General features: G+C 34.7%; 1 protein-coding gene across 21 annotated transcripts; it reads right to left on the reverse strand.

The window, feature by feature from the left end:
- Positions 1-313: 313 nt before the first annotated feature.
- LOC132631536 (uncharacterized) lies at positions 314-18,530 on the reverse strand. 21 transcript variants are annotated; one of them, XR_009578901.1, is made up of 8 exons: positions 18,377-18,530; positions 17,419-17,534; positions 16,775-17,140; positions 6,932-7,048; positions 4,743-6,653; positions 4,544-4,649; positions 1,344-3,631; positions 314-528 (listed from the first exon to the last, which is right to left on the reverse strand). XR_009578901.1 is itself a non-coding variant. In XM_060347108.1 (3 exons), the coding sequence occupies exon 3, from the start codon at positions 16,379-16,381 to the stop codon at positions 15,284-15,286; it is 1,098 nt and encodes a 365-aa protein (XP_060203091.1). In that variant the 5' UTR covers positions 16,382-17,140; positions 17,419-17,534; positions 18,377-18,530; the 3' UTR covers positions 12,996-15,283. The 21 variants fall into 20 exon arrangements, 3 of the variants coding, with proteins under 3 accessions (XP_060203091.1, XP_060203104.1, XP_060203098.1); XR_009578894.1 differs by having other exon boundaries at positions 1,344-3,699; XR_009578897.1 differs by having other exon boundaries at positions 1,344-3,699; positions 4,544-4,660.
- Between the last annotated feature and the right edge of the window lie 8,100 nt (positions 18,531-26,630).

Raw genomic sequence — 26,630 nt, forward strand, 5'->3', positions numbered from 1 at the left:
TTCTGAGATAATAATTATTCGTTGAGTGAGAAATCAACCCCTATGATATCATAGTTTATTTTAAGTAATTAGAAAAGTCAAAAGTTTAAGAAATACAAAAACCAAGTCGGCCATATAGGATTATAATCAGTGAATAGATCAAATTTGCAATTTCTTCCACTTCTTATCATTTTCTTCTTTCCCATTCCTTACATTTTCCTTCGTTTCCCTTTCTCTTTTTCGTTTTTTTTTTTCTCTTTCCATTTTCTTTCCCCTCGTTCCTTTTTTTTCCTCCTAATTTGTAAGCAAGAACTGATCAACGCTTTGTGAACACTTATACAACTAATTTATTTCATAAACAACGTAGGAGTAAGCATTCCGCAAAGATTCATTCAGTGTTTGATAAAAAGATAATTACGTTTCACTACTTCGTATTGAATGGACATAAGCTTTAAACGTTAAGAAGGAAAAAGAAACTTACAGATCGAAAAGAAATTAACAGTGAAGAGGTTGCTGCAAAAATAACCTTCAATTGGCCATATCCTGAAACTGCCACCCAGAAAATTTGAGATTGTCACTTAATCTCCACAACACACGAGTAATATATACAAAATTTGTGACCAATGAATGAATATACACAGAGAAAGATGAGAGACCATTTTTTCCCCATTAATAAGGTCATAAGGAATGATTGAAGGGTTGCAACCGTAGTAATGGGCATGAATATTTACCAGTTATGGGAAATGAATGTTTACTGTTATGGTTTTCCCAGAATCTCAAAGGTTGCAACGGTAATGATAGGTAAACATTATGTTAAATACGTACACTTTAAACTGACGAGAGAGAAAAAGGATGGGGAAAAGAGTTACTAATATCCTTAGATGTCTTCCCTTTTAATAATTAAGAGGCTTACATGAGTGACTTTTAAAATAGCTCCATACACCGCCACCCATTACTCTCATTTCAACCCACTAAATCCAATAATTAAGATATATATATAATTAGAGTTTTTCATTTTAAAATTAGAGAAAAGGCCAAAAAAATGAGAAAAAAGATAAATAGGAATGGTGGCCATAGAGAGGTGCCACATTACCTTGTCTATGCTTAGCTTTATATTATATATAGATTCTGACGAAATCAACAAGTCTTGTAAAAGGACTAGATACTTAGCACGGGCCCAACACAACAAAGATGTTTTTTGTCCAAAAATTTTATAGAGATAAGTAAAATTGAAGAGAATCAATCTGCTAGAAAAAACGTAAGTTTATTTCTCAGTAAGGAAATATTCCACCCAAAGAAACTTATAGTTAAATGCCAACCCAAATCATAAAAATAGAAAAATCATCAAATGTAGCTTAAGCGACCTGTCATTTTCATCTCTTGGATCTCACTAACTCTTCTTGGTAAGGTCAATAAATTGAGAGTTGGACCTTAGTCTTTGGAAGGATGGGCTGATTTGTACAAAAACCAAAAGTGTTCGAATTTTCATCTGCAGTAAAGAAGTAGCAAATTTAAACGGGGAAAAAAGGAACCTAAGTAATGAAATAGAGTCTCAAAATTTAGAGAAGGAATGCAAAGTAATTTTTCCTTCAAATTATCCTTTCATAAAATGAATCAAACGACACACTTGCTATAATAGGAGAATAGAGTTGTGATTGACTAACCTTTGGAGCTTCTTTGTTATTATTTGTAAGCTTAGATAGAAAGTAGCACAAACTTACAGAAGAAATTTAAGAATCTTTATAAAGCGGTTTACACATTTATTGCCTCATTAAAATCCAAATTGCCTTGTCATTCCTTTAGCCATACTGCAAATCACCTCAGATTGAAATAAAGCACGTGCTAGCAAGTGCATGAATCTCTTCAAAAATTAGCAAATAGCAGAAATGTACTAAAGTTTGAACTCAAAAACAATTAAAAGAGGTTCTTAGAGAGCACCGTACCTCCAGCGGTAGTGTAGCATTACAAAGAGAGCTTGTGAATTCTTTTGATCTTGCATCAACTTTCCCAACTCATGCTTATGTTTTTTTAGGTTTTGGATCATGTCCAAGATTGTGACTTTGAGTCAACACACCAAAGGACGTTGCTTCATGTGTGGCCTTCCAATATAGTATTTCCTCCCAAAGCACAAAATATGCACACACACAAGAGCACTTGAGGTAGAAATAGAAGCAAAGTTCAAAAGAAGTAGAAAAAACTAAACCTTGAAGCTAGTCCTTAATTGTACATAATTAGGCATCATGATTGGGCAATGATACAGTATTGGAGCATATCTGCTGTCTTGATATAGTTTTTGAAGGATCTGGGAACCTACCATTTAGTTCCATGGAAATGTAGAACCTAAGGGATAAAAACTACAGAGCATTAAGAAGAGAGGAAAATATTATCATATTCTTGAAGTTATAGACAAAGTCAATGTGCTTTCAAATGACAGTAAATTAATAATGTCTCAAATGATACAATACATGATTACAAAACAGTGCATGTTTGTGAAAAAAGAAAATTATTTCGTCAGGATGACCGAATGATATCCTTATCAATCTTTACATTGGTTCATTGATGAATAGATTAGGTATGGAAGATAGTGGTAATGGACTCTCTCTGGCATGTATTTACGTGTTAAATAGCAATCCTAAAACTTATTTCATTCTTCTCCAAATAGACATGTTCATATCTTCCATTCTTATTCCCTTGTTCAGTTTATATTCTTTTCATTTTTCTATCAGTACCAGTTAACCTCCACTTTAATGTTATGCAATTTGATGCACCAAAGCAATGGTATATTATGAAAAGAACATGTGGCTATCACTAACTGCAAAGAAAAGATCATACAGCCCTATAACAGACATTCACGTGGAAGAAGAGTGTGAATTATCAATGCAACTCATATAACTCTGCTAACCAGATATCTATTCTAAAAAGGAAATGTACACCATATCCTGTTTCTCCGTCCTTCACAACATTTTAATCAAAAAAAATCATAAGAAAGAGGAAAGGAAATAAGAAGAGGAAACTGACGCTCACCTAGAACTGCAATGTCTTTTCAATTGACTTATTGAAGTGTTGAAATGATCTTAATGAAGTTCAGTAAATTCATCAGAGAAGAAGCTAGAATAAAGTGACTTATCTTAACACTTGCTGAAGTAATATATGAATGTGAAAGCTTATAGGTATGGAACATAAAGAAGATACTTTGATTGCAGAGAAATGTGTGGCAATTACGGGATGGGAAAACAAATTCCACCTAATTGTCAAGTTCTCAACATCCTTGATAATAGTAACAGTAAGTCATCAAGTAATAACTCAGCATCTAATGGAAGTTAGTATCCAACCAAACAAAAGATGCTTAAAGAAATCCTTATAAAAAAAAAGTTAAAAAATGGAACCACAGTGTGTATTACTAATTACCATCAACAAAATTTGCTTCGACTTATTCTGAAGCACTCTTGTAATGTCAATTCTTGGAACCTCAGCACATTTCTCCCACCTAATCACATGCACAACCAGAAATACAACCCTTTAAGGGGGTTTTTAAACATGATGAAAAATGTAACTGTTGTTGAGATAATTCACTCATGAATACATACCAAGTTAGCAAAATGGCAGTCAAGAAAGAAGAAGTCTGCGCCAGTTTGGATTATATCTCACTTCTCTGTTTATATATATTAGTAGAATAAACAATAGCGTGTCCATCCAAGAACAAAACGTCATAGATAAACCCTGTTTAAGTTACACTGTTATTTGGCTAGGCTAGTTTATACCATGATTTTAAAAAAAAGTACAATGACAATGTTGTAGTCATGACCTAGATCAGATTTCAAACCTTTCCATCCTCAAAAAATTATCAATGTTTTTGTCTATTACTCCTTTGTCACACAGGTGACAGACTACAATTTATTCCTAAAAGTAGCAGCGGGCCGAGGGAGCTAGGAAACACATTGAAATACTGTAACTATATATCAACTCTTTCATTTGATTCAATTCTTAGCTTTACTTAAAGAGGTTAGGATGGAAAGAACAAGAATTAAAAAGTATCGATGAAGTCATCACAATATAAGTTAAACTTACCAAGCAATTTCGATAAACTATTTTGCAGTGAACATATATGTTTGTAAGAAATAGTATAGAGAGCTAACTTAATTTGTCCAAGGGTAAACAATCATGACTTTTGTCTTCCTATATGTCACGTATGGTCTTCAACGGGAAATCAAACAATTATTTGCTTCAGATTAGAGAAGAAAAATATATCTGAAAGTAATTTAGTATATATTTTGCTACAGCAAATATTAACCACTAGGAGATTCTAATCTACAACTGCAAATCCTTTCTCTTTTGGTCCCCTTTTTGCAGGATACAATGGGAAGAGAAGGAAACCCATTAAAGATCACCTTCTACACATAGCAAATCATTAACCTCTCAAGACTTAAATACATATAAGGAATCATTTCTAAATTCATTAAAATCAATCTTACATTAGCTGTCTAGTCTTGCTTTAGCTATAAATTTGAGAATAATGCCTCCTCTAGGAAGGTTAGAAATAGACCTCAGAGATAAGAGTTGATACCTTTTGCCAAACAAAAGGCTGACATGATATTTGTCTGGAAAGAGCTCAAAATTTTCTTCAAATATGAAATATCATTGCTGGACAGGAATTTTTTGATTTGTTGTTCCTGTAAGTTATCTGTATGTGTAAAAGGAACAAATAACAATGGACATGTAATTAAACAAAGTCGATTCTATACATAGAACATAAATCAAATTACCTTTCATCGTCCAAAAGAGATTTTTCTGAAGTATTAATTTTTGTCACGACTACCTCATTCTCGACTTTTGTCCATAACTTAAATATTACATGTCCTATCAGATGTAGCTGGTGTCATTTGATTGATGAGTGCTTTGCTGTTATGCCATGATGTTTTTCTACCTTTAGATTTATCCAAAAAAGCACAGGTATGCATTATGCATATGAAATTTATGAAAAATATATAAGGCCACCAAAATCAGCAATTGTTTACACAATTAAAAAAAACTCCAGTTTCGTATGTAAAACCAATGACGTCTTGTTTAAATGCCAACATCCGTAGATTCTTTGGATTGAAGGAAAGGAAGAAAAAGTGATGAAAATAAATATTGCAAAAAAGGAAGGAGAAAGAAAGCTCTAAATTAACTCAAAAGATGCTAACTTTTTAGCAACAGACAATGTAATTCGACTCGCAAATTCTGCAAAATTATATTTGAGATGTTAGGGATTAATGAAATAAGAGTAACAACCATTTACCATTCAAATAATAATAATAACAACAATATCAGTGACCATCATGAATGAAAATAGTGTAAAGAAGCTTCATCTTAGCAGTTTAAGTAGAAAAATATAGCAGAGGCAGAAAATTTTGCACTACTTCCTACAGCTTGCACCTAGATATGTAGAAACATGCTTGAGGAAATCAGAAAATTATTAGCAAAGGTGCAATTGACGATGACCATCGTAAAAACTCCAGATTTCCAGTGGCAGACATATCATCAAACACGTTGAGTGAAATATTTTGGAGATAATTAAGAGTATAATCTATTATTATTTGTTTATGAGTTAATTACACTAATCATACTTATAATATGACTTAATCTCACATACATCCTTTATATTTCAGAATCAAACATTTGCATCCCTCTAATATGAAATTCCATACTTAAGGTACATCTGTAACTAAGTATGTTAAAGAATAATTATTACTGTAAAAGATATGTTATTTTATTTTAAAAAATATGTATTTCTCTTATAATTTAATTTAGCCTTAAATAATTATAGCTCATCTGACTTCCAAAAGTCTACCAATTTCAAATAACTGGTTTGGCCTGCTATTCTTTTCAAAGGTTTTTTTTTTTTTTTAATTCTCAAAGTAACTAATTTAAATACACCTCCCCAGAACAAAGCACTTCTATCCTTCACATTTAAAGGAAATTCCAAAACAGAGCAAGTGCCAAAAACATATCATGTTGAAAATTGGAATTAGTTTCAGTATATGAAGAGCGGTAAATGCAAATGCCACTAATGCATTTGCACCTAAATTCACAAGAAGTGAAATAGATCACCAACCAGTAGGACCAAACAATAATGGCAAAAGACAGACTTCAAGAAGTGAGAGCTTTACAAAGGTCAAGCTTAATAACCAAAAGAAGCTGGATAGAGAATGTCAGATATAACACGGAAAAATTGAAAATAGTTAGCTCAAGCCAAAAAGAATTGTCCTAAAATGCATATTTGTACCATAACATGAGCAAATAAAATATGGTTGGGAGAGAAATCAAACCAGGAAGCAACAAAAAATACTCATCCATTTGAAGGAGATGATTGCTCAGGGCCTAAATGATGCAGAATCCATTTCGTATTCACATAACAGTAGTTGAAAACGTATGTTATCCTGACGGAAAAGAGTACTCTGCCACACCAATTGATAAAGCAGAACAGTTGTTAAGAAGACTGTCTTATCCTTGGAAATTTTGCCAATCTTCTCATAGTAGGTAATGAAGGGCAGTGGGCTTGAATGCTCAGTACTTCCCATTAGAATACCCGATTTGAATACGCAAAAAATTAGCAAGTTAAATGGACCGGTATTGTAGCTGGCCGGCTTATTCTTCTGCCTTTATAGACTCCATTTCAACTCCCTCAATGTTACCTATAAGGAGTCACGCTGATAATTAATATATCAGTAAAAGGAGTGAAAGTCTCAAGAGAGCTTATTGCAAGTCATAAGTCAGATAGAGAGATGCAAATTTCAGCATGATTCAAAAGAGCAAGTATAACTATAAACTTTCACCATGACATGCAACGGAAGAAAGGTGCTAAGTGATCTAGAGCTCTGACGGCAAAATGTAGAAGAACTAAGTTAACTCAGTAAATTTTCACTTTCAAGGTCAATTATTAAGAGAGTGAAGGCAGTATATCAAGCATTACCAAAATCCATTGTTAGGAGCAACCAAGTAAAATTGCTAATATGCAAGAGAGTAGCAACTTTTCCATATTGTACAGGACCGACACTTGCACCTATCTCCTTACAACTCAAATCATTTCCTGCAAAACCACAGAAAACATGATTAGGGAAAAATAAGTTGCAAGAAAAGAGAAATACGTTAGAAATTACACCAAATTTCCATTAGTGTCTCTGGTGGCCCTCGGAAAGGGTGAGTTTTATGAATCAGGTACTGCTGCATCCTAATTTCCTCCCACACATACTTATTGATCTATATTGTTTCCCATATAGTGACGTCAAGCCAAAAGTCAATTGCTCGGCAACTAAAATAATGTAAACTCACATGAATTTCAAGGGAATTCTCAGCAAAATGGTATCCGGGAAAATATCAATTAGAATTGATTCACAGTGGTATTCTCACTCTTAAATTAAAAAAAGGATACAAAATTCAAAGCATGGTATTCTTCATTTTAGGTTGCTAGAGTAGGCCTAATGCGAATTCAACATCCAGAACTCATGACATAAAAGAGTGGTGATAATGAGAATTAATTTCAGCAAGATCATACAGAAAACTACAAATATTTCACCTTTTCACTCATTAAATTTTCAGGTGCAAATTTTAAAGAAATTTAGAACATTAATGTGCTACATGGTTTGGTTGGGTTAGATGCTGGGTACAACACTTGCCATCAAAGACTCACTCATAAAGCGGTCAAAATTGGACGTGCATGTGCTAAAAAATTAAGGGCGGCTCAATTGCAGGAAACCTATCAAAAGAGGAAAGAAATAGTTCATTTAGGCATATTATCAAACACCCTCAGTGCATCAATGTGCAAATAAGATAGAGTCATATAAGAGTATACAAAGAAATTAAACTAGGGATAAACCCTCAATTGAACCCTTTAACATGAAAAATGTTATGAACAGGTTTTCTTCAAAAGAAAGTCAATCTACAGATAGAATTAATTTCGGTGAAAAACGAAATTAAAAATATTAAGACAAGACTTAATAAAGTCGAAGTGGATTACATTACTGATCAGATCATATCTCAAACAAGAAAAGAATCTCTTGCAGAAGATATTGAAAGAAATATTTCAGAAGACGAAGATCATAATGATACTATTGAAACATATAATAATGAAACACCTGGCAAAGTACAGATGATTAAGGCTCAAAGTTGGCATATCTTTGTCACTTTAAGGGTAGGAAACATCGTACTTAAGAAATTAGCATTAGTAGATTCCGGAGCAGATAAAAACTGCATCATGGAAGGATTAATACCTACTAAGATAAAAGTACTGCTAAATTATACTCAGCCACAGGTAAAAAATTAATTATAAGCTTTCAAAAGGCCATATCTGTAATGATGGAATTTGTAGTTACTAGGGATATTAATGAATCAATTATCCTAGGAACTCCTTTTATAACTCAAATCAAGACTTATTATGCAGATCTAGATGCAATCTATACCACCATATTAGGCAAGGAAATTAAATTTCCTTATTTAACAGCCATTTCCCAAAGAGGAAAGTGATCATCTAAAAAATCAAATGATTTTTAAGATTAATTGTTTGTCTAATCAAGTTTCATCTTTAAAAAATGAAATTAAGATTACGAAGATAGAACAAACTTTAAAAACCCCGGGAATAATCGGGAAAATCAACAGTTTTCAAAAACAACTTGAAAGAGAAGTTTGTTCTGATCTACCAAATGCTTTTTGGGAAAGGAAGCGGCATGTTGTAGAACTCCCATATATTGATGGATTTAATGAACAGGCCATTCCTACAAAAGCAAGGCCTATTCAAATGAATCATGAATTAATGGAAGTTTGTAAAACTGAAATCAATGATCTTCTACAAAAGAAGATAATAAGACCTTCTAGATCCCCTTGGAGTTGTTCAGCGTTTTATGTAAATAAAAATGCCGAAAAAAAAGAGGATCTCCAAGATTAGTTATTAATTATAAACCTATTTGTAGAGCCATTGAGTTCTCTTCCAAATTTCCAGATGAAATTCCTGACAAAACCAGTTGCAAAGGTTTCTAGGGAGTTTGAATTATGTTGCAGATTTTATTCCAAATATCAGAAAAATCTGTGAACCTCTTTATAAGCGTCTTAGGAAGAATCCAGTCCCATGGAGTCTAGAGCAAACAAAGACAGTTCAAAAAATTAAGACTGTTGTCCAAAAACTCCCGTGTCTAGGAATTCCAAATCCAGATGCTTTTATGATAGTCGAAACCGATGCTTCTAATGAAGGATACGGTGGAATTCTCAAACAAAGACTCTCCTCAGATTCTTTAGAACAATTAGTTCGTTTTACATCAGGGATCTGGAATCCTGCACAAAAGAATTATAATACTGTTAAAAAAGAAATTTTATCTATAGTACTATGTATTACAAAGTTCCAAGACGATCTGATAAACAAAGAGTTTTTGTTAAGAGTTGATTGTAAATCAGCAAAAGACATTTTACAAAAAGATGTTAAAAATCTTGTTTCTAAACAGATTTTTGCCAGATGGCAAGCTTTATTATCCAGTTTTGATTTTGAAATCGAATTTATAAAAGGTGATTTAAATTCTTTACCAGATTTTCTTACAAGGGAATTTCTACAAGGACACCATGAGGCCCCCAATTCCCCTTTCCAGAAAAGACCCAATCAACCAAGCCCCAACAGGTATTCAGCCCTTGCTGAATTTCCTAACCTACCACAAAGGCCCATGAGGCCTACATTACCTGTTACCAGACCAAATTTAACCATACTCGGTTCTATCCCTAAAACAAAACCTTCATCCCCTTTTAAAAATCCCCTTTTAAAAAGGAACAAAGCTCATCATCCAGCACACCAGAAGTCCAAACAAGTAAGAGTTATAAAATGAAGGCCCCAGAGTCCTTTGCACAAGCAGTTAATCCCAATATTCCTTCAGCAAAGGAAGAAGCACAACAACAACCTCAAGAAGAGTTTGACATCATCAGAAAGACCGAGATACCAGTCTTGGCACTTGATAAACAATATGAAAATTGGAAGGTAGCAGATTTACTAAAACCATGCTACACTAATTTTCAGTATGTTGATACAGATGATCCTATCCAAACCAGGAGATATTTTGAATTCATCCTGACAGACACAGGATCCCTAACTATTGAACATAAATTAAAAGATAAAAATGACTCAGACAGTATTGAATATTCGAAATTCACCATTAGTAAGGTTATTAGTCCTTTCCAATGGAACGTGGACCATCTCCACATTCCCATGATACTGTCAGAAGAACATAGACCCCAAGTCTATAATTATTACAATTATGAACAAGCATGGTACAACTTTTTGTATGTACGACCTAATACCCACACTTGGTTCGTAAAATATAGCGAACAGTTTGCCAGATCTATTATCCCTAGATGGTTTTATGATTGGTGGAAAAGGTTTGGAGGCAATGAGCTCACCATGCCCAGAAGCTTCAAAAAACATTATGAAGCCTTCCAGATTGAACAAGGGATTTCTACTTTACCAGAGCATATTAAATTATGCAAATACTATGTTAATAAAAGAATATCCTATATAATTAGTTGGTCCTTTGATATCACTGAGGTTCATAGGATTAAACATTTGAGCAAAACTATAAAAATCAAGGGATGGATCCCTAAAGATAAAAAGCAAAAAATGAAAAGGCAGATCTAAAGAAGAAGCTACTTCAAGCTTTAAACAGGTTAGACGAAGCAGATCCTCTAGAGATACAAGAATTATTGGATACAGCTTTATCATCAACAAGCGACAACGGTGATATGTTGGACCCACAAGGAATGGCCCAAGCATATCTTGACTATGACTTAAGATAAGGTTGCCTCTTCAGAAAAGCAAAAGGCAAAAAGACAGATGGACGACAAACTTTGCAAAAGCAGCCGTCCAACTTTTCAAAAAGATATTTACCCCTTCGTAAAAGCAGGAGGTAAAAGGTAAAGAGCCGACAACTTTTCAAAAGTAGAAAGCCCAACTTTTCAAAAGAAAAAGCAGAAGGCATCTTCAAGATCAGCCATCCACTTGTAATCATCTTAAAGATGATAATTATTTTCCGAGGTCTATATAAGACTCTCAAGATGTATCAGTTAAGGCATCAGAAATCACCCCCCGATTCTGAAATAGCCTCTCCCTCTCTATAAATTTCCCAATGTACTCTTTCAATGTTTGAATAAAAGTCTTCAAGCTTTTGTAAGTTATTTCATTTAAATTCCGCATTTATTTTACTTATTATTATTTTAGCCTGTAAAAGATCCGGAGGATCTCCAAGATTAGTTATTAATTATAAACCTCTAAACAAAGTCTTACAATGGATTAGGTACCCGATACCTAATAAAAGAGAAAGGATGGTAGACCACTAATAAATCTTTCTTTCCAGAAATCATTATTGCAGTCTTCTCTTATCATAACTTTTTCTAAAAACATATCTTTGTACCACCTAAAATCATTTAATTGGGGGCATCTAAGATTGTTTAATATTTCTAAACTCCTATCTTGGAAAAGTTTTGGTTCTCCAATAAAGTGTTTAGCAATGCTGTAAATTAATGTTGCTGAAGCGTCTTCTCTTGCTTCGTCAACAGCTGTCTGCATATTACCTTCCGTTTTAAAGACGGTTTCTATTGATACAACACCTAAGATTTGAGCTCTATTGGTTTCAGTAAGATAATTATCCCACCAATTTTTTAATGTTCTGGTAAAACCAGAAACGATCATTATTGCTGCGTGTCTGTCACCAGCACTTCTAGCTTTGTATGTTGTAATAGCAATACCCATTTCATGTAATGTTTTATAGATTTGGCTTTCTGCTAAGCCATCTATATTCCATTCACTTATATCTGATCCACTATGAGAAACTCCAGTTAAATAGATATCTTCTTCGAATTGAACGTCTGGAAATGACGGTCTTTTGTAATAATTTTTTCTTATAGGATGTCTAACATTAGTTATCCTTTGAACTTCGTTGGGAGTTTGGGATAAAGTAGTTAGCTTTCAAGATGTTGGTTTTTTGTTTATTTCGTCTAAGGCTTCTAACTGTCTTTTTATTCTTTGTTCTAATTCTTTTGAATGAGAATTCGAACTACTGGAATCAATTTTTTCAGCCAGTTTGGTTTCAGTTATTTTTAACTGTTTATTAATTTTATCTAGGATGTCATCATCTAGATTAAATTCTTTATTTAATTTTGGGAATTTAGAAAATTCGGGTGAGATTTCTTGTAAGATCTCCTTTGTTATACATATCAAAAACTCGAGGGTTCTTTAAAGAGGTTTTAAAATTTAATTCCATTTCAAAAAATCTTATGTAGAATAACAGATCTCTTTTTTGAAAATAGAATTTCCACTTAAAATTATTATAATAATTTATTCTTTCAAAACCTTGAAAGGTTTGGCCTTGTGGATTTAAAAGAAATATTTCATCAAATATTTCATTAAATAAATTTTCCATATAACAAGATTTCTTTATCAGAAAAGAGTTTTGTTTAGGGGATACTATCCTATTTGGGTAGTCTTACTATCTCTGTTACCTATCCTATGTTCTCTCATGTAAAGAGTTCAGGTTCTACTGTTTATCTTTCTTAACTGCTAGTGTACTGTTCCTCTAAGGTACTAAGTGTCTATACCTTTTGCCTATGTGGTCTTGGGGACGGGAACACCAAACCGTGTCCTGCTCATTTCTACGCCTTCCTTGGCTTTTTCGAGTGACGACGGTCTATTCAGGCTTACCAACGTCTTAGCCGGTATTTATCCGGTTACCTCACACTAAGACGTCAAGGTGGTTGACACTATTCGACACTAGAGAATAAACACATTAAGAATGAAGAAGATGAACAGTAGTTCTGGACTACTTTAACAGTATGACAACATGACAGGATTATAACAGGATTTCGACTGAACCCTAGGATAGTATGAGACTTTAGCCACTCATACTTTAGCCACCTAAGATTTGGGCTCTAATACCATTTTACGGATCTTTTACAGGCTAAAATAATAATAAGTAAAATAAATGCGGAATTTAAATGAAATAACTTACAAAAGCTTGAAGACTTTTATTCAAACATTGAAAGAGTACATTGGGAAATTTACAGAGAGGGAGAGGCTATTTCAGAATCGGGGGGTGATTTCTGATGCCTTAACTGATACATCTTGAGAGTCTTATATAGACCTCGGAAAATAATTATCATCTTTAAGATGATTACAAGTGGATGGCCGATCTTGAAGATGCCTTCTGCTTTTTCTTTTGAAAAGTTGGGCTTTCTACTTTTGAAAAGTTGTCGGCCCTTTACCTTTTACCTCCTGTTTTTACGAAGGGGTAAATATCTTTTTGAAAAGTTGGACGGCTGCTTTTGCAAAGTTTGTCGTCCATCTGTCTTTTTGCCTTTTGCTTTTCTGAAGAGGCAACCTTATCTTAAGTCATTGTCAAGATATGCTTGGGCCATTCCTTGTGGGTCCAACATATCACCGTTGTCGCTTGTTGATGATGAAATTGTATCCAATAATTCTTGTATCTTTAGAGGATCTGCTTCGTCTAACCTGTTTAAAGCTTGAAGTAGCTTCTTCTTTAGATCTGCCTTGGATTTTGTTGATCCTGTTCTGCAACTGGTTGAAGCTTGTTTCATTTTTTGCTTTTTATCTTTAGGGATCCATCCCTTGATTTTTATAGTTTTGCTCAAATGTTTAATCCTATGAACCTCAGTGATATCAAAGGACCAACTAATTATATAGGATATTCTTTTATTAACATAGTATTTGCATAATTTAATATGCTCTGGTAAAGTAGAAATCCCTTGTTCAATCTGGAAGGCTTCATAATGTTTTTTGAAGCTTCTGGGCATGGTAAGCTCATTGCCTCCAAACCTTTTCCACCAATCATAAAACCATCTAGGGATAATAGATCTGGCAAACTGTTCGCTATATTTTACGAACCAAGTGTGGGTATTAGGTCGTACATACAAAAAGTTGTACCATGCTTGTTCATAATTGTAATAATTATAGACTTGGGGTCTATGTTCTTCTGACAGTATCATGGGAATGTGGAGATGGTCCACGTTCCATTGGAAAGGACTAATAACCTTACTAATGGTGAATTTCGAATATTCAATACTGTCTGAGTCATTTTTATCTTTTAATTTATGTTCAATAGTTAGGGATCCTGTGTCTGTCAGGATGAATTCAAAATATCTCCTGGTTTGGATAGGATCATCTGTATCAACATACTGAAAATTAGTGTAGCATGGTTTTAGTAAATCTGCTACCTTCCAATTTTCATATTGTTTATCAAGTGCCAAGACTGGTATCTCGGTCTTTCTGATGATGTCAAACTCTTCTTGAGGTTGTTGTTGTGCTTCTTCCTTTGCTGAAGGAATATTGGGATTAACTGCTTGTGCAAAGGACTCTGGGGCCTTCATTTTATAACTCTTACTTGTTTGGACTTCTGGTGTGCTGGATGATGAGCTTTGTTCCTTTTTAAAAGGGGATTTTTAAAAGGGGATGAAGGTTTTGTTTTAGGGATAGAACCGAGTATGGTTAAATTTGGTCTGGTAACAGGTAATGTAGGCCTCATGGGCCTTTGTGGTAGGTTAGGAAATTCAGCAAGGGCTGAATACCTGTTGGGGCTTGGTTGATTGGGTCTTTTCTGGAAAGGGGAATTGGGGGCCTCATGGTGTCCTTGTAGAAATTCCCTTGTAAGAAAATCTGGTAAAGAATTTAAATCACCTTTTATAAATTCGATTTCAAAATCAAAACTGGATAATAAAGCTTGCCATCTGGCAAAAATCTGTTTAGAAACAAGATTTTTAACATCTTTTTGTAAAATGTCTTTTGCTGATTTACAATCAACTCTTAACAAAAACTCTTTGTTTATCAGATCGTCTTGGAACTTTGTAATACATAGTACTATAGATAAAATTTCTTTTTTAACAGTACTATAATTCTTTTGTGCAGGATTCCAGATCCCTGATGTAAAACGATCTAATTGTTCTAAAGAATCTGAGGAGAGTCTTTGTTTGAGAATTCCACCGTATCCTTCATTAGAAGCATCGGTTTTGACTATCATAAAAGCATCTGGATTTGGAATTCCTAGACACGGGAGTTTTTGGACAACAGTCTTAATTTTTTGAACTGTCTTTGTTTGCTCTAGACTCCATGGGACTGGATTCTTCCTAAGACGCTTATAAAGAGGTTCACAGATTTTTCTGATATTTGGAATAAAATCTGCAACATAATTCAAACTCCCTAGAAACCTTTGCAACTGGGTTTTGTCAGGAATTTCATCTGGAAATTTGGAAGAGAACTCAATGGCTCTACAAATAGGTTTATAATTAATAACTAATCTTGGAGATCCTTTTTTTTTTCGGCATTTTTATTTACATAAAACGCTGAACAACTCCAAGGGGATCTAGAAGGTCTTATTATCTTCTTTTGTAGAAGATCATTGATTTCAGTTTTACAAACTTCCATTAATTCATGATTCATTTGAATAGGCCTTGCTTTTGTAGGAATGGCCTGTTCATTAAATCCATCAATATATGGGAGTTCTACAACATGCCGCTTTCTTTCCCAAAAAGCATTTGGTAGATCAGAACAAACTTCTCTTTCAAGTTGTTTTTGAAAACTGTTGATTTTCCCGATTATTCCCGGGGTTTTTAAAGTTTGTTCTATCTTCGTAATCTTAATTTCATTTTTTAACGATGAAACTTGATTAGACAAACAATTAATCTTAAAAATCATTTGATTTTTTAGATGATCACTTTCCTCTTGGGAAATGGCTGTTAAATAAGGAAATTTAATTTCCTTGCCTAATATGGTGGTATAGATTGCATCTAGATCTGCATAATAAGGCTTGATTTGAGTTATAAAAGGAGTTCCTAGGATAATTGATTCATTAATATCCCTAGTAACTACAAATTCATTTATAAAACAAATTCCATCATTACAGATGTGGCCTTTTGAAAGCTTATAATTAATTTTTAATTTTTCACCTGTGGCTGAGTATAATTTAGCAGTACTTTTATCTAAGTGCTTAGTAGGTATTAATCCTTCCATGATGCAGTTTTTATCTGCTCCGGAATCTACTAATGTTAATTTCTCAAGTACGATGTTTCCTACCCTTAAAGTGACAAAGATATGCCAACTTTGAGCCTTAATCATCTGTACTTTGCCAGGTGTTTCATTATTATCTGTTTCAATAGTATCATTATGATCTTCGACTTCTTCGTCTTCTGAAATATTTCTTTCAATATCTTCTGCAAGAGATTCTTTTCTTGTTTGAGATATGATCTGATCAGTAATGTAATCCACTTCGACTTTATTAAGTCTTGTCTTAATATTTTTAATTTCGTTTTTCACCGAAATTAATTCTATCTGTAAATCTTGGACTGTAGGTTGACTTTCTTTTGAAAAAAACCTGTTCATAACATTTTTCATGTTAAAGGGTTCAATTGAGGGTTTATCCCTAGGTTGATTTAGCACTATATCTTTTAATTTAACAAGATATTCCTTCTTAACATCTTCATCATTAATATGATTAATTAAATCAAAAAGAAATTCTTTCGATTCCTTAGTGATTACTTTTATTGAATTTTGTCCACAAGTACATATAGTTCCTATGCATTCACATTCTTCTTCCGAAGGATTTTCTGCAGAACTATTGTCTGTGCTAAAGGTCAAGCTTAATAACCAAAAGAAGCTGGATAGAGAATGTCAGATATAACACGGAAAAATTGAAAATAGTTAGCTCAAGCCAAAAAGAATTGTCCTAAAATGCATATTTGTACCATAACATGAGCAAATAAAATATGGTTGGGAGAGAAATCAAACCAGGAAGCAACAAAAAATACTCATCCATTTGAAGGAGATGATTGCTCAGGGCCTAAATGATGCAGAATCCATTTCGTATTCACATAACAGTAGTTGAAAACGTATGTTATCCTGACGGAAAAGAGTACTCTGCCACACCAATTGATAAAGCAGAACAGTTGTTAAGAAGACTGTCTTATCCTTGGAAATTTTGCCAATCTTCTCATAGTAGGTAATGAAGGGCAGTGGGCTTGAATGCTCAGTACTTCCCATTAGAATACCCGATTTGAATACGCAAAAAATTAGCAAGTTAAATGGACCGGTATTGTAGCTGGCCGGCTTATTCTTCTGCCTTTATAGACTCCATTTCAACTCCCTCAATGTTACCTATAAGGAGTCACGCTGATAATTAATATATCAGTAAAAGGAGTGAAAGTCTCAAGAGAGCTTATTGCAAGTCATAAGTCAGATAGAGAGATGCAAATTTCAGCATGATTCAAAAGAGCAAGTATAACTATAAACTTTCACCATGACATGCAACGGAAGAAAGGTGCTAAGTGATCTAGAGCTCTGACGGCAAAATGTAGAAGAACTAAGTTAACTCAGTAAATTTTCACTTTCAAGGTCAATTATTAAGAGAGTGAAGGCAGTATATCAAACATTACCAAAATCCATTGTTAGGAGCAACCAAGTAAAATTGCTATATGCAAGAGAGTAGCAACTTTTCCATATTGTACAGGACCGACACTTGCACCTATCTCCTTACAACTCAAATCATTTCCTGCAAAACCACAAAAAACATGATTAGGGAAAAATAAGTTGCAAGAAAAGAGAAATACGTTAGAAATTACACCAAATTTCCATTAGTGTCTCTGGTGGCCCTCGGAAAGGGTGAGTTTTATGAATCAGGTACTGCTGCATCCTAATTTCCTCCCACACATACTTATTGATCTATATTGTTTCCCATATAGTGACGTCAAGCCAACAGTCAATTGCTCGGCAACTAAAATAATGTAAACACACATGAATTTCAAGGGAATTCTCAGCAAAATGGTATCCGGGAAAATATCAATTAGAATTGATTCACAGTGGTATTCTCACTCTTAAATTAAAAAAAGGATACAAAATTCAAAGCATGGTATTCTTCATTTTAGGTTGCTAGAGTAGGCCTAATGCGAATTCAACATCCAGAACTCATGACATAAAAGAGTGGTGATAATGAGAATTAATTTCAGCAAGATCATATAGAAAACTACAAATATTTCACCTTTTTCACTCATTAAATTTTAAAGAAACTTAGAACATTAATGTGCTAGATGGTTTGGTTGGGTTAGATGCTTGCCATCAACTTGGATCATCAAAGACTCACTCATAAAGCGGTCAAAATTGGACGTGCATGTGCTAAAAAATTAAGGGCGGCTCAATTGCAGGAAACCTATCAAAAGAGGAAAGAAATAGTTCATTTAGGCATATTATCAAACACCCTCAGTGCATCAATGTGCAAATAAGATACAGTCATATAAGAGTATACACCCATAAAAAATTCATTAGCAACAATTGAGTGCACTAAATAAAGGCAAGAACAGAGAAGAACTCATCAAAATTGAACAAACTAAAGCATACACAATTTGGAGATCCAGTTGAGAAATTTGTATTTGGTCAAGAAATTCAGCTCTGTTTAATGTTTGCATCAAGAATCATTTTGCCTAGTGGCTAGTGTGAATGGAGGTGAAGGTGATTGTATAATGAGTCCGGAACTAAAATAGCCTCATAATTATTTTTTTAACCAAACTACCCCCAACCAAAAAAAAAAAAAAAATTACAAAACTGTCTCAGTGAATTACTGTGCTAAAGCGGTCATGTCTTTTTTTTTTTTTTTTTTTAGCCCTTTTGATTAAACCTTCTTTCATTACACCTTTTAATATACATTGATCATAGGGATCCCAAAATTTCAATATTTTATATAGAACCCTAATTATTTTTGTGCGATTAATAAGGTAGACTCAATACATCAAGGATAAGGTGTTGCGATTTTTTAATGGAAAAAACACTAAGTGTTCCTTAAGTGTGTTATTTTTTAATGCGTAACTTTATTTCGAATATGTTACAAAAAAGAATCGAGTAAATCGGACGTCCGAACGCAAAAAACCGCGTATATTCGAAATAAAATTACGCTTTAAAAAATAACACAGTTAAATCTAAACCCTAAAAATAAAAAACTTTAAGCTAATAACAATAAGTCTTCAAACAAAAATGGACGTCTATGTATATAGAACACTTAAACCTAAAGTTTTCAAACAAAACTTACTTCGGGCACCTTTTCAACCCCTAAAACGATCCGAACGTTTACGTATCCTTGATGTATTGAGCCTACATTATTGTACGCAGAAAAAAATATCAGGTTCTATATAAAATATTGACATTTCGAAGTCTTGACACACGACTAATCATTGGTCAAAGTATGAAAAAAAACACTAAGCCTTGCAAAAAATAAAGTTGGCCAATTTTTTTTTTGTACTGTTTCTATAACGCAGTATTTTACTGCGTTATAGATTTTTTTTTAATTGGTTTTATAGCGCAGTATTTTACTGCGCTAAAGGACTTAACCGCAATTACTGCGCTAAAGGTACTTTTGTCACTTTTTTTTTTGGTTGGGATATTTTAGTTCAAAAGATTTTTTTTTGGGTCATTTTGGTTCCGGACTCTTGTATAATAAGATCTATCAAATAAGTGAACAACCCATAAGGCCATAAAGGGAGGGGGATTATGTAAAGGGAAAGGGTAAAAAATATTCCTATACTTTGGAAAAAGGACTAAAAATATCCTCCAAACTTATTTTGGATCAAAAATACCCCTCTCATCATTAAAGTTTTCAAATATACCACTGTCTTAACGGAAATTTCCAACATAACTGATACACTCAAATTACACCTATTAATGGTATAACGCGGACTAGGGGTGTCAATTATGGCCCAAAACGTGATGGCCCGCCCAAAATTTTATAGGTTGGACACAAAATAATTAGCACTGGGCTGATTTTTAGCCCATTCATCAGAACCCATTTTTTAATTGATTGCCATTTCAGCCCAAAATTGGGTCGAAATATAGCCCAAGTCCCACTTTTGCAAACCCCTAAATTATTTAGTCATTTCAGACTTCTACTTTATTCATCTTCCTCTTTCTCCCCTCCCCCCCCCCCCCCCCCTTCCACACTTTATTCAACATATCCAGGTTCGTGAAATTTCAACATACCTAAGTTCGATTTTTTTTTTTTTTTTTTAGAGAAACAAAGAAATGTCAACATACATATGTTTGCATATTTATATGATAAATCATGAGTGTATTTGAGACATAAAGATCACAAAAGGCATACGATTTTCACTTCTGATTTTCTCTTGGGTTCTATTTTTCTTTTTCTTTTTCTTTTTTCCAGTGTTATTTTTGTGCTTTTTTTTTTTTTGAATCATTTGTGTGTTGCTGCTATTTTCTTGTGGGTTCTGGAAAATCATTGTCAAAGTTGGTTCTTGGGGAAGTGAATTGAATTAGTTCTTGATTTATGTATCTCTGGAATATGAGGCATTAGAGAAATTTGGCTGGAGTGAGCTGAATGAAATTTATTTTCATATGATTTCTGCACTATAGGTTGTTAGATTTAGCAAAGAATTAGTGTTGTGTGTGCATTTGAACTTCAATGTGTAATTTTTTAAATTTCAAGTATGGATAAGTATTATTTTTTTATCGGTATGATTTATTTTGAGATGAATTCTGCACTTCCCTTTTGGTATCATTTAGTAAATGTTATCACTGCAAAGGTTTGTATCCTTTATTAAGGTTATCACTGCAGAGAATTTTCCTTTTTGGTGGTGGAAATACTTGTGTGCTTTGATTATCCTGTGGTATCTTTGTCGATTGCATTATTTTATTTTATATTATTGTTTTTCCATGTCGCTTTGAATTTCTTAGCCTTATCTGACTTTTTTTATGCTTTTATGCTTTTCTTGAGCCGATGGTCTTTCGGAAACAGCCGTCCTACCTTGGTAGGAGTAAGGTCTGCGTACACTCTACCCTCCCCAGACCCCACGATGTGGGATTTCACTGGGTTGTTGTTGTTGGTGGTGGTGGTGGTGGTGGAAATACTTGTATCTAAGTAACTCATCACTATATGCTTGCAGTGTTTTGGTATGCAAATTCATTCTTTTTAGTTGTTTGAGAATGTTATTCACTTCATTTAAATACAATGTTGTTCGTCACTTCCTAATCTAGTATTATAGCATATAAAGTAGTATCTGAATTGAAAATGTACTCAACTTTGCAGTGATAACATTGAAAATGCAAATAAAGGTTGGGTTGTATGAGTTTATTGATGGAGTTGATTAATTTTGAAGAAAAAAAAAGAATTTGAAACAGATTAATTTTAGTAGAAAGGAATCAATTTAAAAAAAAAAATGGGTCAAAATTGGGTGGGTCGTAACCCAGCCCATTTTTAGCCCATTTCAGCTCAAGTAACTTTTGAGCCAATGTTAGCTCAACCCATTTTTTACCTCAGCCCATTTTGATTGGACTGATTTCAGCCCAACCCACCCTTTTGACACCCCTAACGCGGACGTTGTCAAATATAGTAACCCAATGAGGTTGGGGTCGAATCCCACAGAGAATATGGTGTGAAAAGTTTACTAAACAAGTATTATACTAATCTTGCGGTCCTGGTGTATTCCAGAAAAGAGTTTTATAGTTGTTTTGGTTTGTGGACTAATTTAAAGTGACTGGAAATTTAAAGGAGTAAATATATGGGTAAAAAGAACCAAGGTTGTGTTCCCGTCAGATAAAGTATATGATCATGGGTATCGATCTTGATATACTTCTAATGGACTGTTTGTATGGATGCACTTAACCTCTATATGAATCTGAACTATTTCCCAATAAGAAAAGATTATCTCTTTCTATGCTTTTTCCAAAGATAAGAAAGTATGCATGAAGAACGGTTAATTATGCCAAGTAAATTCCTCTTATTTCTAAGTGAATTTATTAACAAGGGTTAAAGCCCCGAGTTCTTGTTATTTGTTCTTACCTAATCATAGCTATTTTCCCAAATAAACTAAAGTTTATGGCGTTAGCTAATGTTTGCAACCACTAACTATATGATGAAAACGAAGAACAAATAAACCCTAACAATCCATTATGCGTATATCTTTCATGATCCTCAATCACAACACCCCATCCTTGGGTTCACAACCTTAGTAAAGGTGTTTAGCTACTCATGGCAACAAGAAAACAATAAAAGATTGAAGATTGCATAATTGAATTTTTGTATTGAACTTACGAATAAAACTTGAAAGTAATGAATGTAATTGTCTGGAAATCTTCAAAAGCAATAACAACTCAAAAGTAATTACTACAAGTCTAAAACTCCAGATGTCTGAAAAATAAAACCTAAACAGGTGTTTATACAAATCAAACTCGGAATAATCAATCCAAGTCCTGTTCCAGCTCGGCTTGCACTTCGACGGGTCGTCTTTGCACTTCGATGGTCGTCGATATGCTCGACGACCATATCGACGATCTGAGTATGTTTTTTCACTCTGTAGGAACTCCACCGTCAAAGCACTTCGACGGACCGTCGATCACGTTGACGGTGCAAGTCGACGATCTAATGATGATCTGATGATTTGTTACTTCGCAGGAGCTTATTGACGAGGCAATTCGACGGACTGTCGAGCATGTTGACGGTCCGTCCTTATGCTTATCAGAACAAATTGCTTATTTTTCTCGTTTTTTCACTTTCCAAGCATTCTAACTTAAAAATACCTACACAACACACAAAATACATCAAACTAACACAAACTTTCTCGAAAACAAGTAAAACTTAGAGTTAAAAAGCATTCGATGTGCCAAAATTCCCGGCACATCAACACCCCCAACTTAAAGTCTTTGCTTGTCCTCAAGCAAGTCAACTAACAGACTCAATCTACATATGTCTCGATATCACAAAGTAAAGCTGTCTATAGTGGTTGTGGCAATTAACTTCCGACCTATCATGTGTATCACAATGACTCTCCCCCAATAAAGACAAAACCAATCAAGGACTCGTTGCAACTAACAATGAGGCTTCGATTTATGACTTCTAGTTATCAAAGGAACCGTAGCGCACACGAATCAAGACTCACGGGAAACCAGTCACTTAACAAATTCTAATGCCCTCACAAAGACCAAAGAATGTCCCAACGTATATATACACACAGAATGGGACAGAAGACAAAGGAGAAGAGAAACACTCACACTCACAAAAAATATTCTCTAGCTATACATGCAAATACCATAAGCTTGCCCTTATTTTCAGCGCCCTCGACTTTGGACAGTTCGGTTGTGATCACACTAGGACTTTTTCAAGGTTGTAATGTAGGCTTGGGGATGGGTAGGATAGACATTTGGATAACTGTGACTCACCCTCCTTGAACACTACATCTTATTCTTCTTTTTTACCCTTTTCGCCTTTTGTTTTCTTCCCTTCTTTCTTTTTGTTGCCTCGGTGTGGTTTTATTGCGATTCGATTTCTCTATTTTTATTTCTTTGTTTGCTGTTTTTCTCTTCTTCTTTTTTTCATTTTTTCTACATTTACCACACCGTTGTCTTTTAACTAGGCACTTTACTTCAACCCCACTTTAGGCTTATGCCTCATGATCCCCTTAGTCCACCTATCACCTCCAACTTAGGATTATAGCCTCAATCTTATTATTTTAGTGCCAAAGAGGGACCGGGTGTAAAGAGATGGATATTCATAACGGGTATCGGCTTGTTACGGCTAATCAAAGAACAGGTTTTCAGGCTCAAAATGGCTAACAAGGGATATTAATCTATGGGTAGGCTTATATTTAGGCTAGACAGGGGTTCCTAACACAAACAAGGCCTAAGATCATTTCACAGCTTCACTTATCTTCAGAATGCAGACACGACTAACCAGGCAAGTTCTAGATTACAAACACAACTAGAGAATATATCTACAAAACCTCACAACACATGCAATCAAAATTGTCAACACACTAGTCTCCTCGCTATAATTTCGCACACAAAGTAACCCAATATTCTAAATGTCACACAAAGAAGCATGCATGTTAATTAAACAACCAAGTCCATTTTTTCAAAAAAAATCGGAGGGGAGTACTTTTTCTCAAATCAAAACAAGATAGCCCTAAGTTAATCAAACCACCACCACATAAGTCAACAATACTCTACTTTATCTAAACATGACCTAAACATTCCAGGTTCAACAAGAAATAAACCCCTCAGGAAAAGAACCATGGCAAAGAAAAACCGAGGGGGTCCTAAACACATATATCCAAATCAAATACTCTCACCCCCAACTAAAAAAGTCTGCAATGTCTCCAATGCAGTAGAAGTAAAACTAGGGAGTAGGAATACATGTGGCGCACTAGGCGAGCTTCTCATCTCACGATTCATCGGTTTGCGAGGCATCAAGTGGTGCAACAATTTATACGTGAAAAATTTATAAGTGTTGGACGTTTTAAGTATGGATACTGGAGTATCCTTCAAGGATATATGAAATTATACGAACTAATCCTATGGTCATGACTATTACGTTCATATAATAAGCTACGGGAAACTCAGGGACCAAGCAAATCGAAGAAAAATAAATTTGTCGAAAATTTAGAAATAGCTGACAGAATTTTGGGTCAACTCTGGAGGGGTATATCTCCTAGTATATTAAGAGTTTTAAGGTGTTTCAAAATCCTAAAATAAAGTTCGTCGAGTCTAGTTTCCAACGCAACAAACCGCTCGTCGATACGATATCGAAGTAGAGAATTATGGACGTTACAAGTTCAGCTGACTGAGCAGAAACGCGCGCTACAGTACTGCTACAGTAACCGACTTGCTACAGTAAATTGATACAGTGACCCGACCCGGATTTGACCCGAATTTGACCCTTATAAAAAGGGTAGGACCCTTTTTTTTTCACCAGATTTAGCCCAGAAATTTCCAGATTTTTGAAGAGAGAGAGAGAGAGGGAAACAAAAAGTAAGCAATTTTCAAGTGACGGAATATTAATCGAAGCTCGGATAAACGCATAGATGTGATTCTAGTATGGTTTTGTGGTGGATTCAAGGTAGATATTGAAGATATCTCTGTTTTACCAAGAATATGGTATGAATCTCCTATTATTAATGTTAATTTTGGTTTATTTACGGAGATCAAGTCGTTAAATAATTGTATAGCGAGTTGTTTGGTTGTGGAAATTGGGAAAAATCGTGTGGGATGTTTTATGGTACATATTGGTGTTGAAAATGATGTGATTGTCATTGTTGTTGTTGGTTGTTGAATTATAATTTCGGGCTAGGCATATAAACAGGGGAGATGCTGCCGAAATTTCAGCAGATTCTAGAAAGAGTTAGTTTGAGGGCTTAAGACAGGCCTATGAAGATGAGTCTAACAATAGTATAAATTTTCTTGAATATAGATTTACGAGCCTGGGAGCCCAAGCGTTGAATAGTTAAGGCGACCAAAAAGGTATGTTAAGGCTCGTCCCCTTTCTTTCAAAGGCATGATTCCTATGGTATGATTTCATAAATGTTTCCGTAACCTTCTTGTCTTCAAATGCTAAAAGTCCATGGTTCTTAAAGCTTCTCATGATGTCTAGGATAAGAATGATTTTATCATGGTGACAACGATAATGATGATTTTGTGTTTATGATTTCAAAGCGAATATGAGAATGTGGGGCTACTTCTGGGTTTTCTCAATTTTACTCATTGATGATGACTCTACTTCTAAAGGCTCCAAAGTGCATGTAAAGCTATCCCTTCTTTCTTTATGGCATGAAATCCATAAAGTGAGCGAACGACGAACATACATGACTCCAATGAACTCTAATTCTCAGTGGTACTTGACATGATAGTTGTCTCTGATTCTCAAGTGTTGGTTCATTCTGATTATTCTGTTGAGTCTCAGATGATGATTTAGTTGGCATATGGTTGCTCATGATATTCTACTCGTGCATACCGTTAATATATCATTCATCGAGTCTCGGGCCGGGTACGTATTCGTGCATAGTTTCATTGCATTGTTCACCGAGTCCCTCACTAGAGGACCGGGTACGGTATATATATGATTATTTCACCGAGTCCCTCACTAGAGGGCCGGGTACGGTATATATATATGATGATTTCACCAAGTCCCTCACTAGAGGGCCGGGTACGGTATATATATGATGATTTCACCGAGTCCCTCACTAGAGGGCCGGGTACGGTATATATATAATTATTTCACCGAGTCCCTCACTAGAGGGCCGGGTACGGTATATATATGATAATTTCACCGAGTCCCTCATCAGACGGCTGGATACGGTATATATATGATTATTTCACTGAGTCCCTCACTAGAGGGTCGGGTACGGTATATATATGATGATCACCGAGTCCCTCACTAGAGGGCCGGGTACGATATATGTATGATTATTTCACCGAGTCCCTCACTAGAGCGCCGGGTACGGTATATATATGATGATCACCGTGTCCCTCACTAGAGGGCCGGGTACAGTATATATATGATGATTTCACCAAGTCCCTCACTAAAGGGCCGGGTACGGTATATATATGATTATTTCACCGAGTACCTCACTAGAGGGCCGGGTACAGTATATATATGATGATCACCGAGTCCCTCACTAGAGGGCCGGGTACGGTCTATGTATGATTATTTCACCGAGTCCTTCACTAGAGGGCCGGGTACGGTATAGTATATATGTATGCATGACTCATCTTATAAGGCACAAATGCATTGGTATCTTTGATTATCATACTCGTCTCTTGTCAACTTTGCTCAGCCATGATATTCTTTATTATATTTCATGCTTTACATACTCAGTAC

The sequence above is a fragment of the Lycium barbarum genome, chromosome 1 (assembly GCF_019175385.1).
Source record: "Lycium barbarum isolate Lr01 chromosome 1, ASM1917538v2, whole genome shotgun sequence".
NCBI classification, from domain to species: domain Eukaryota; kingdom Viridiplantae; phylum Streptophyta; class Magnoliopsida; order Solanales; family Solanaceae; genus Lycium; species Lycium barbarum.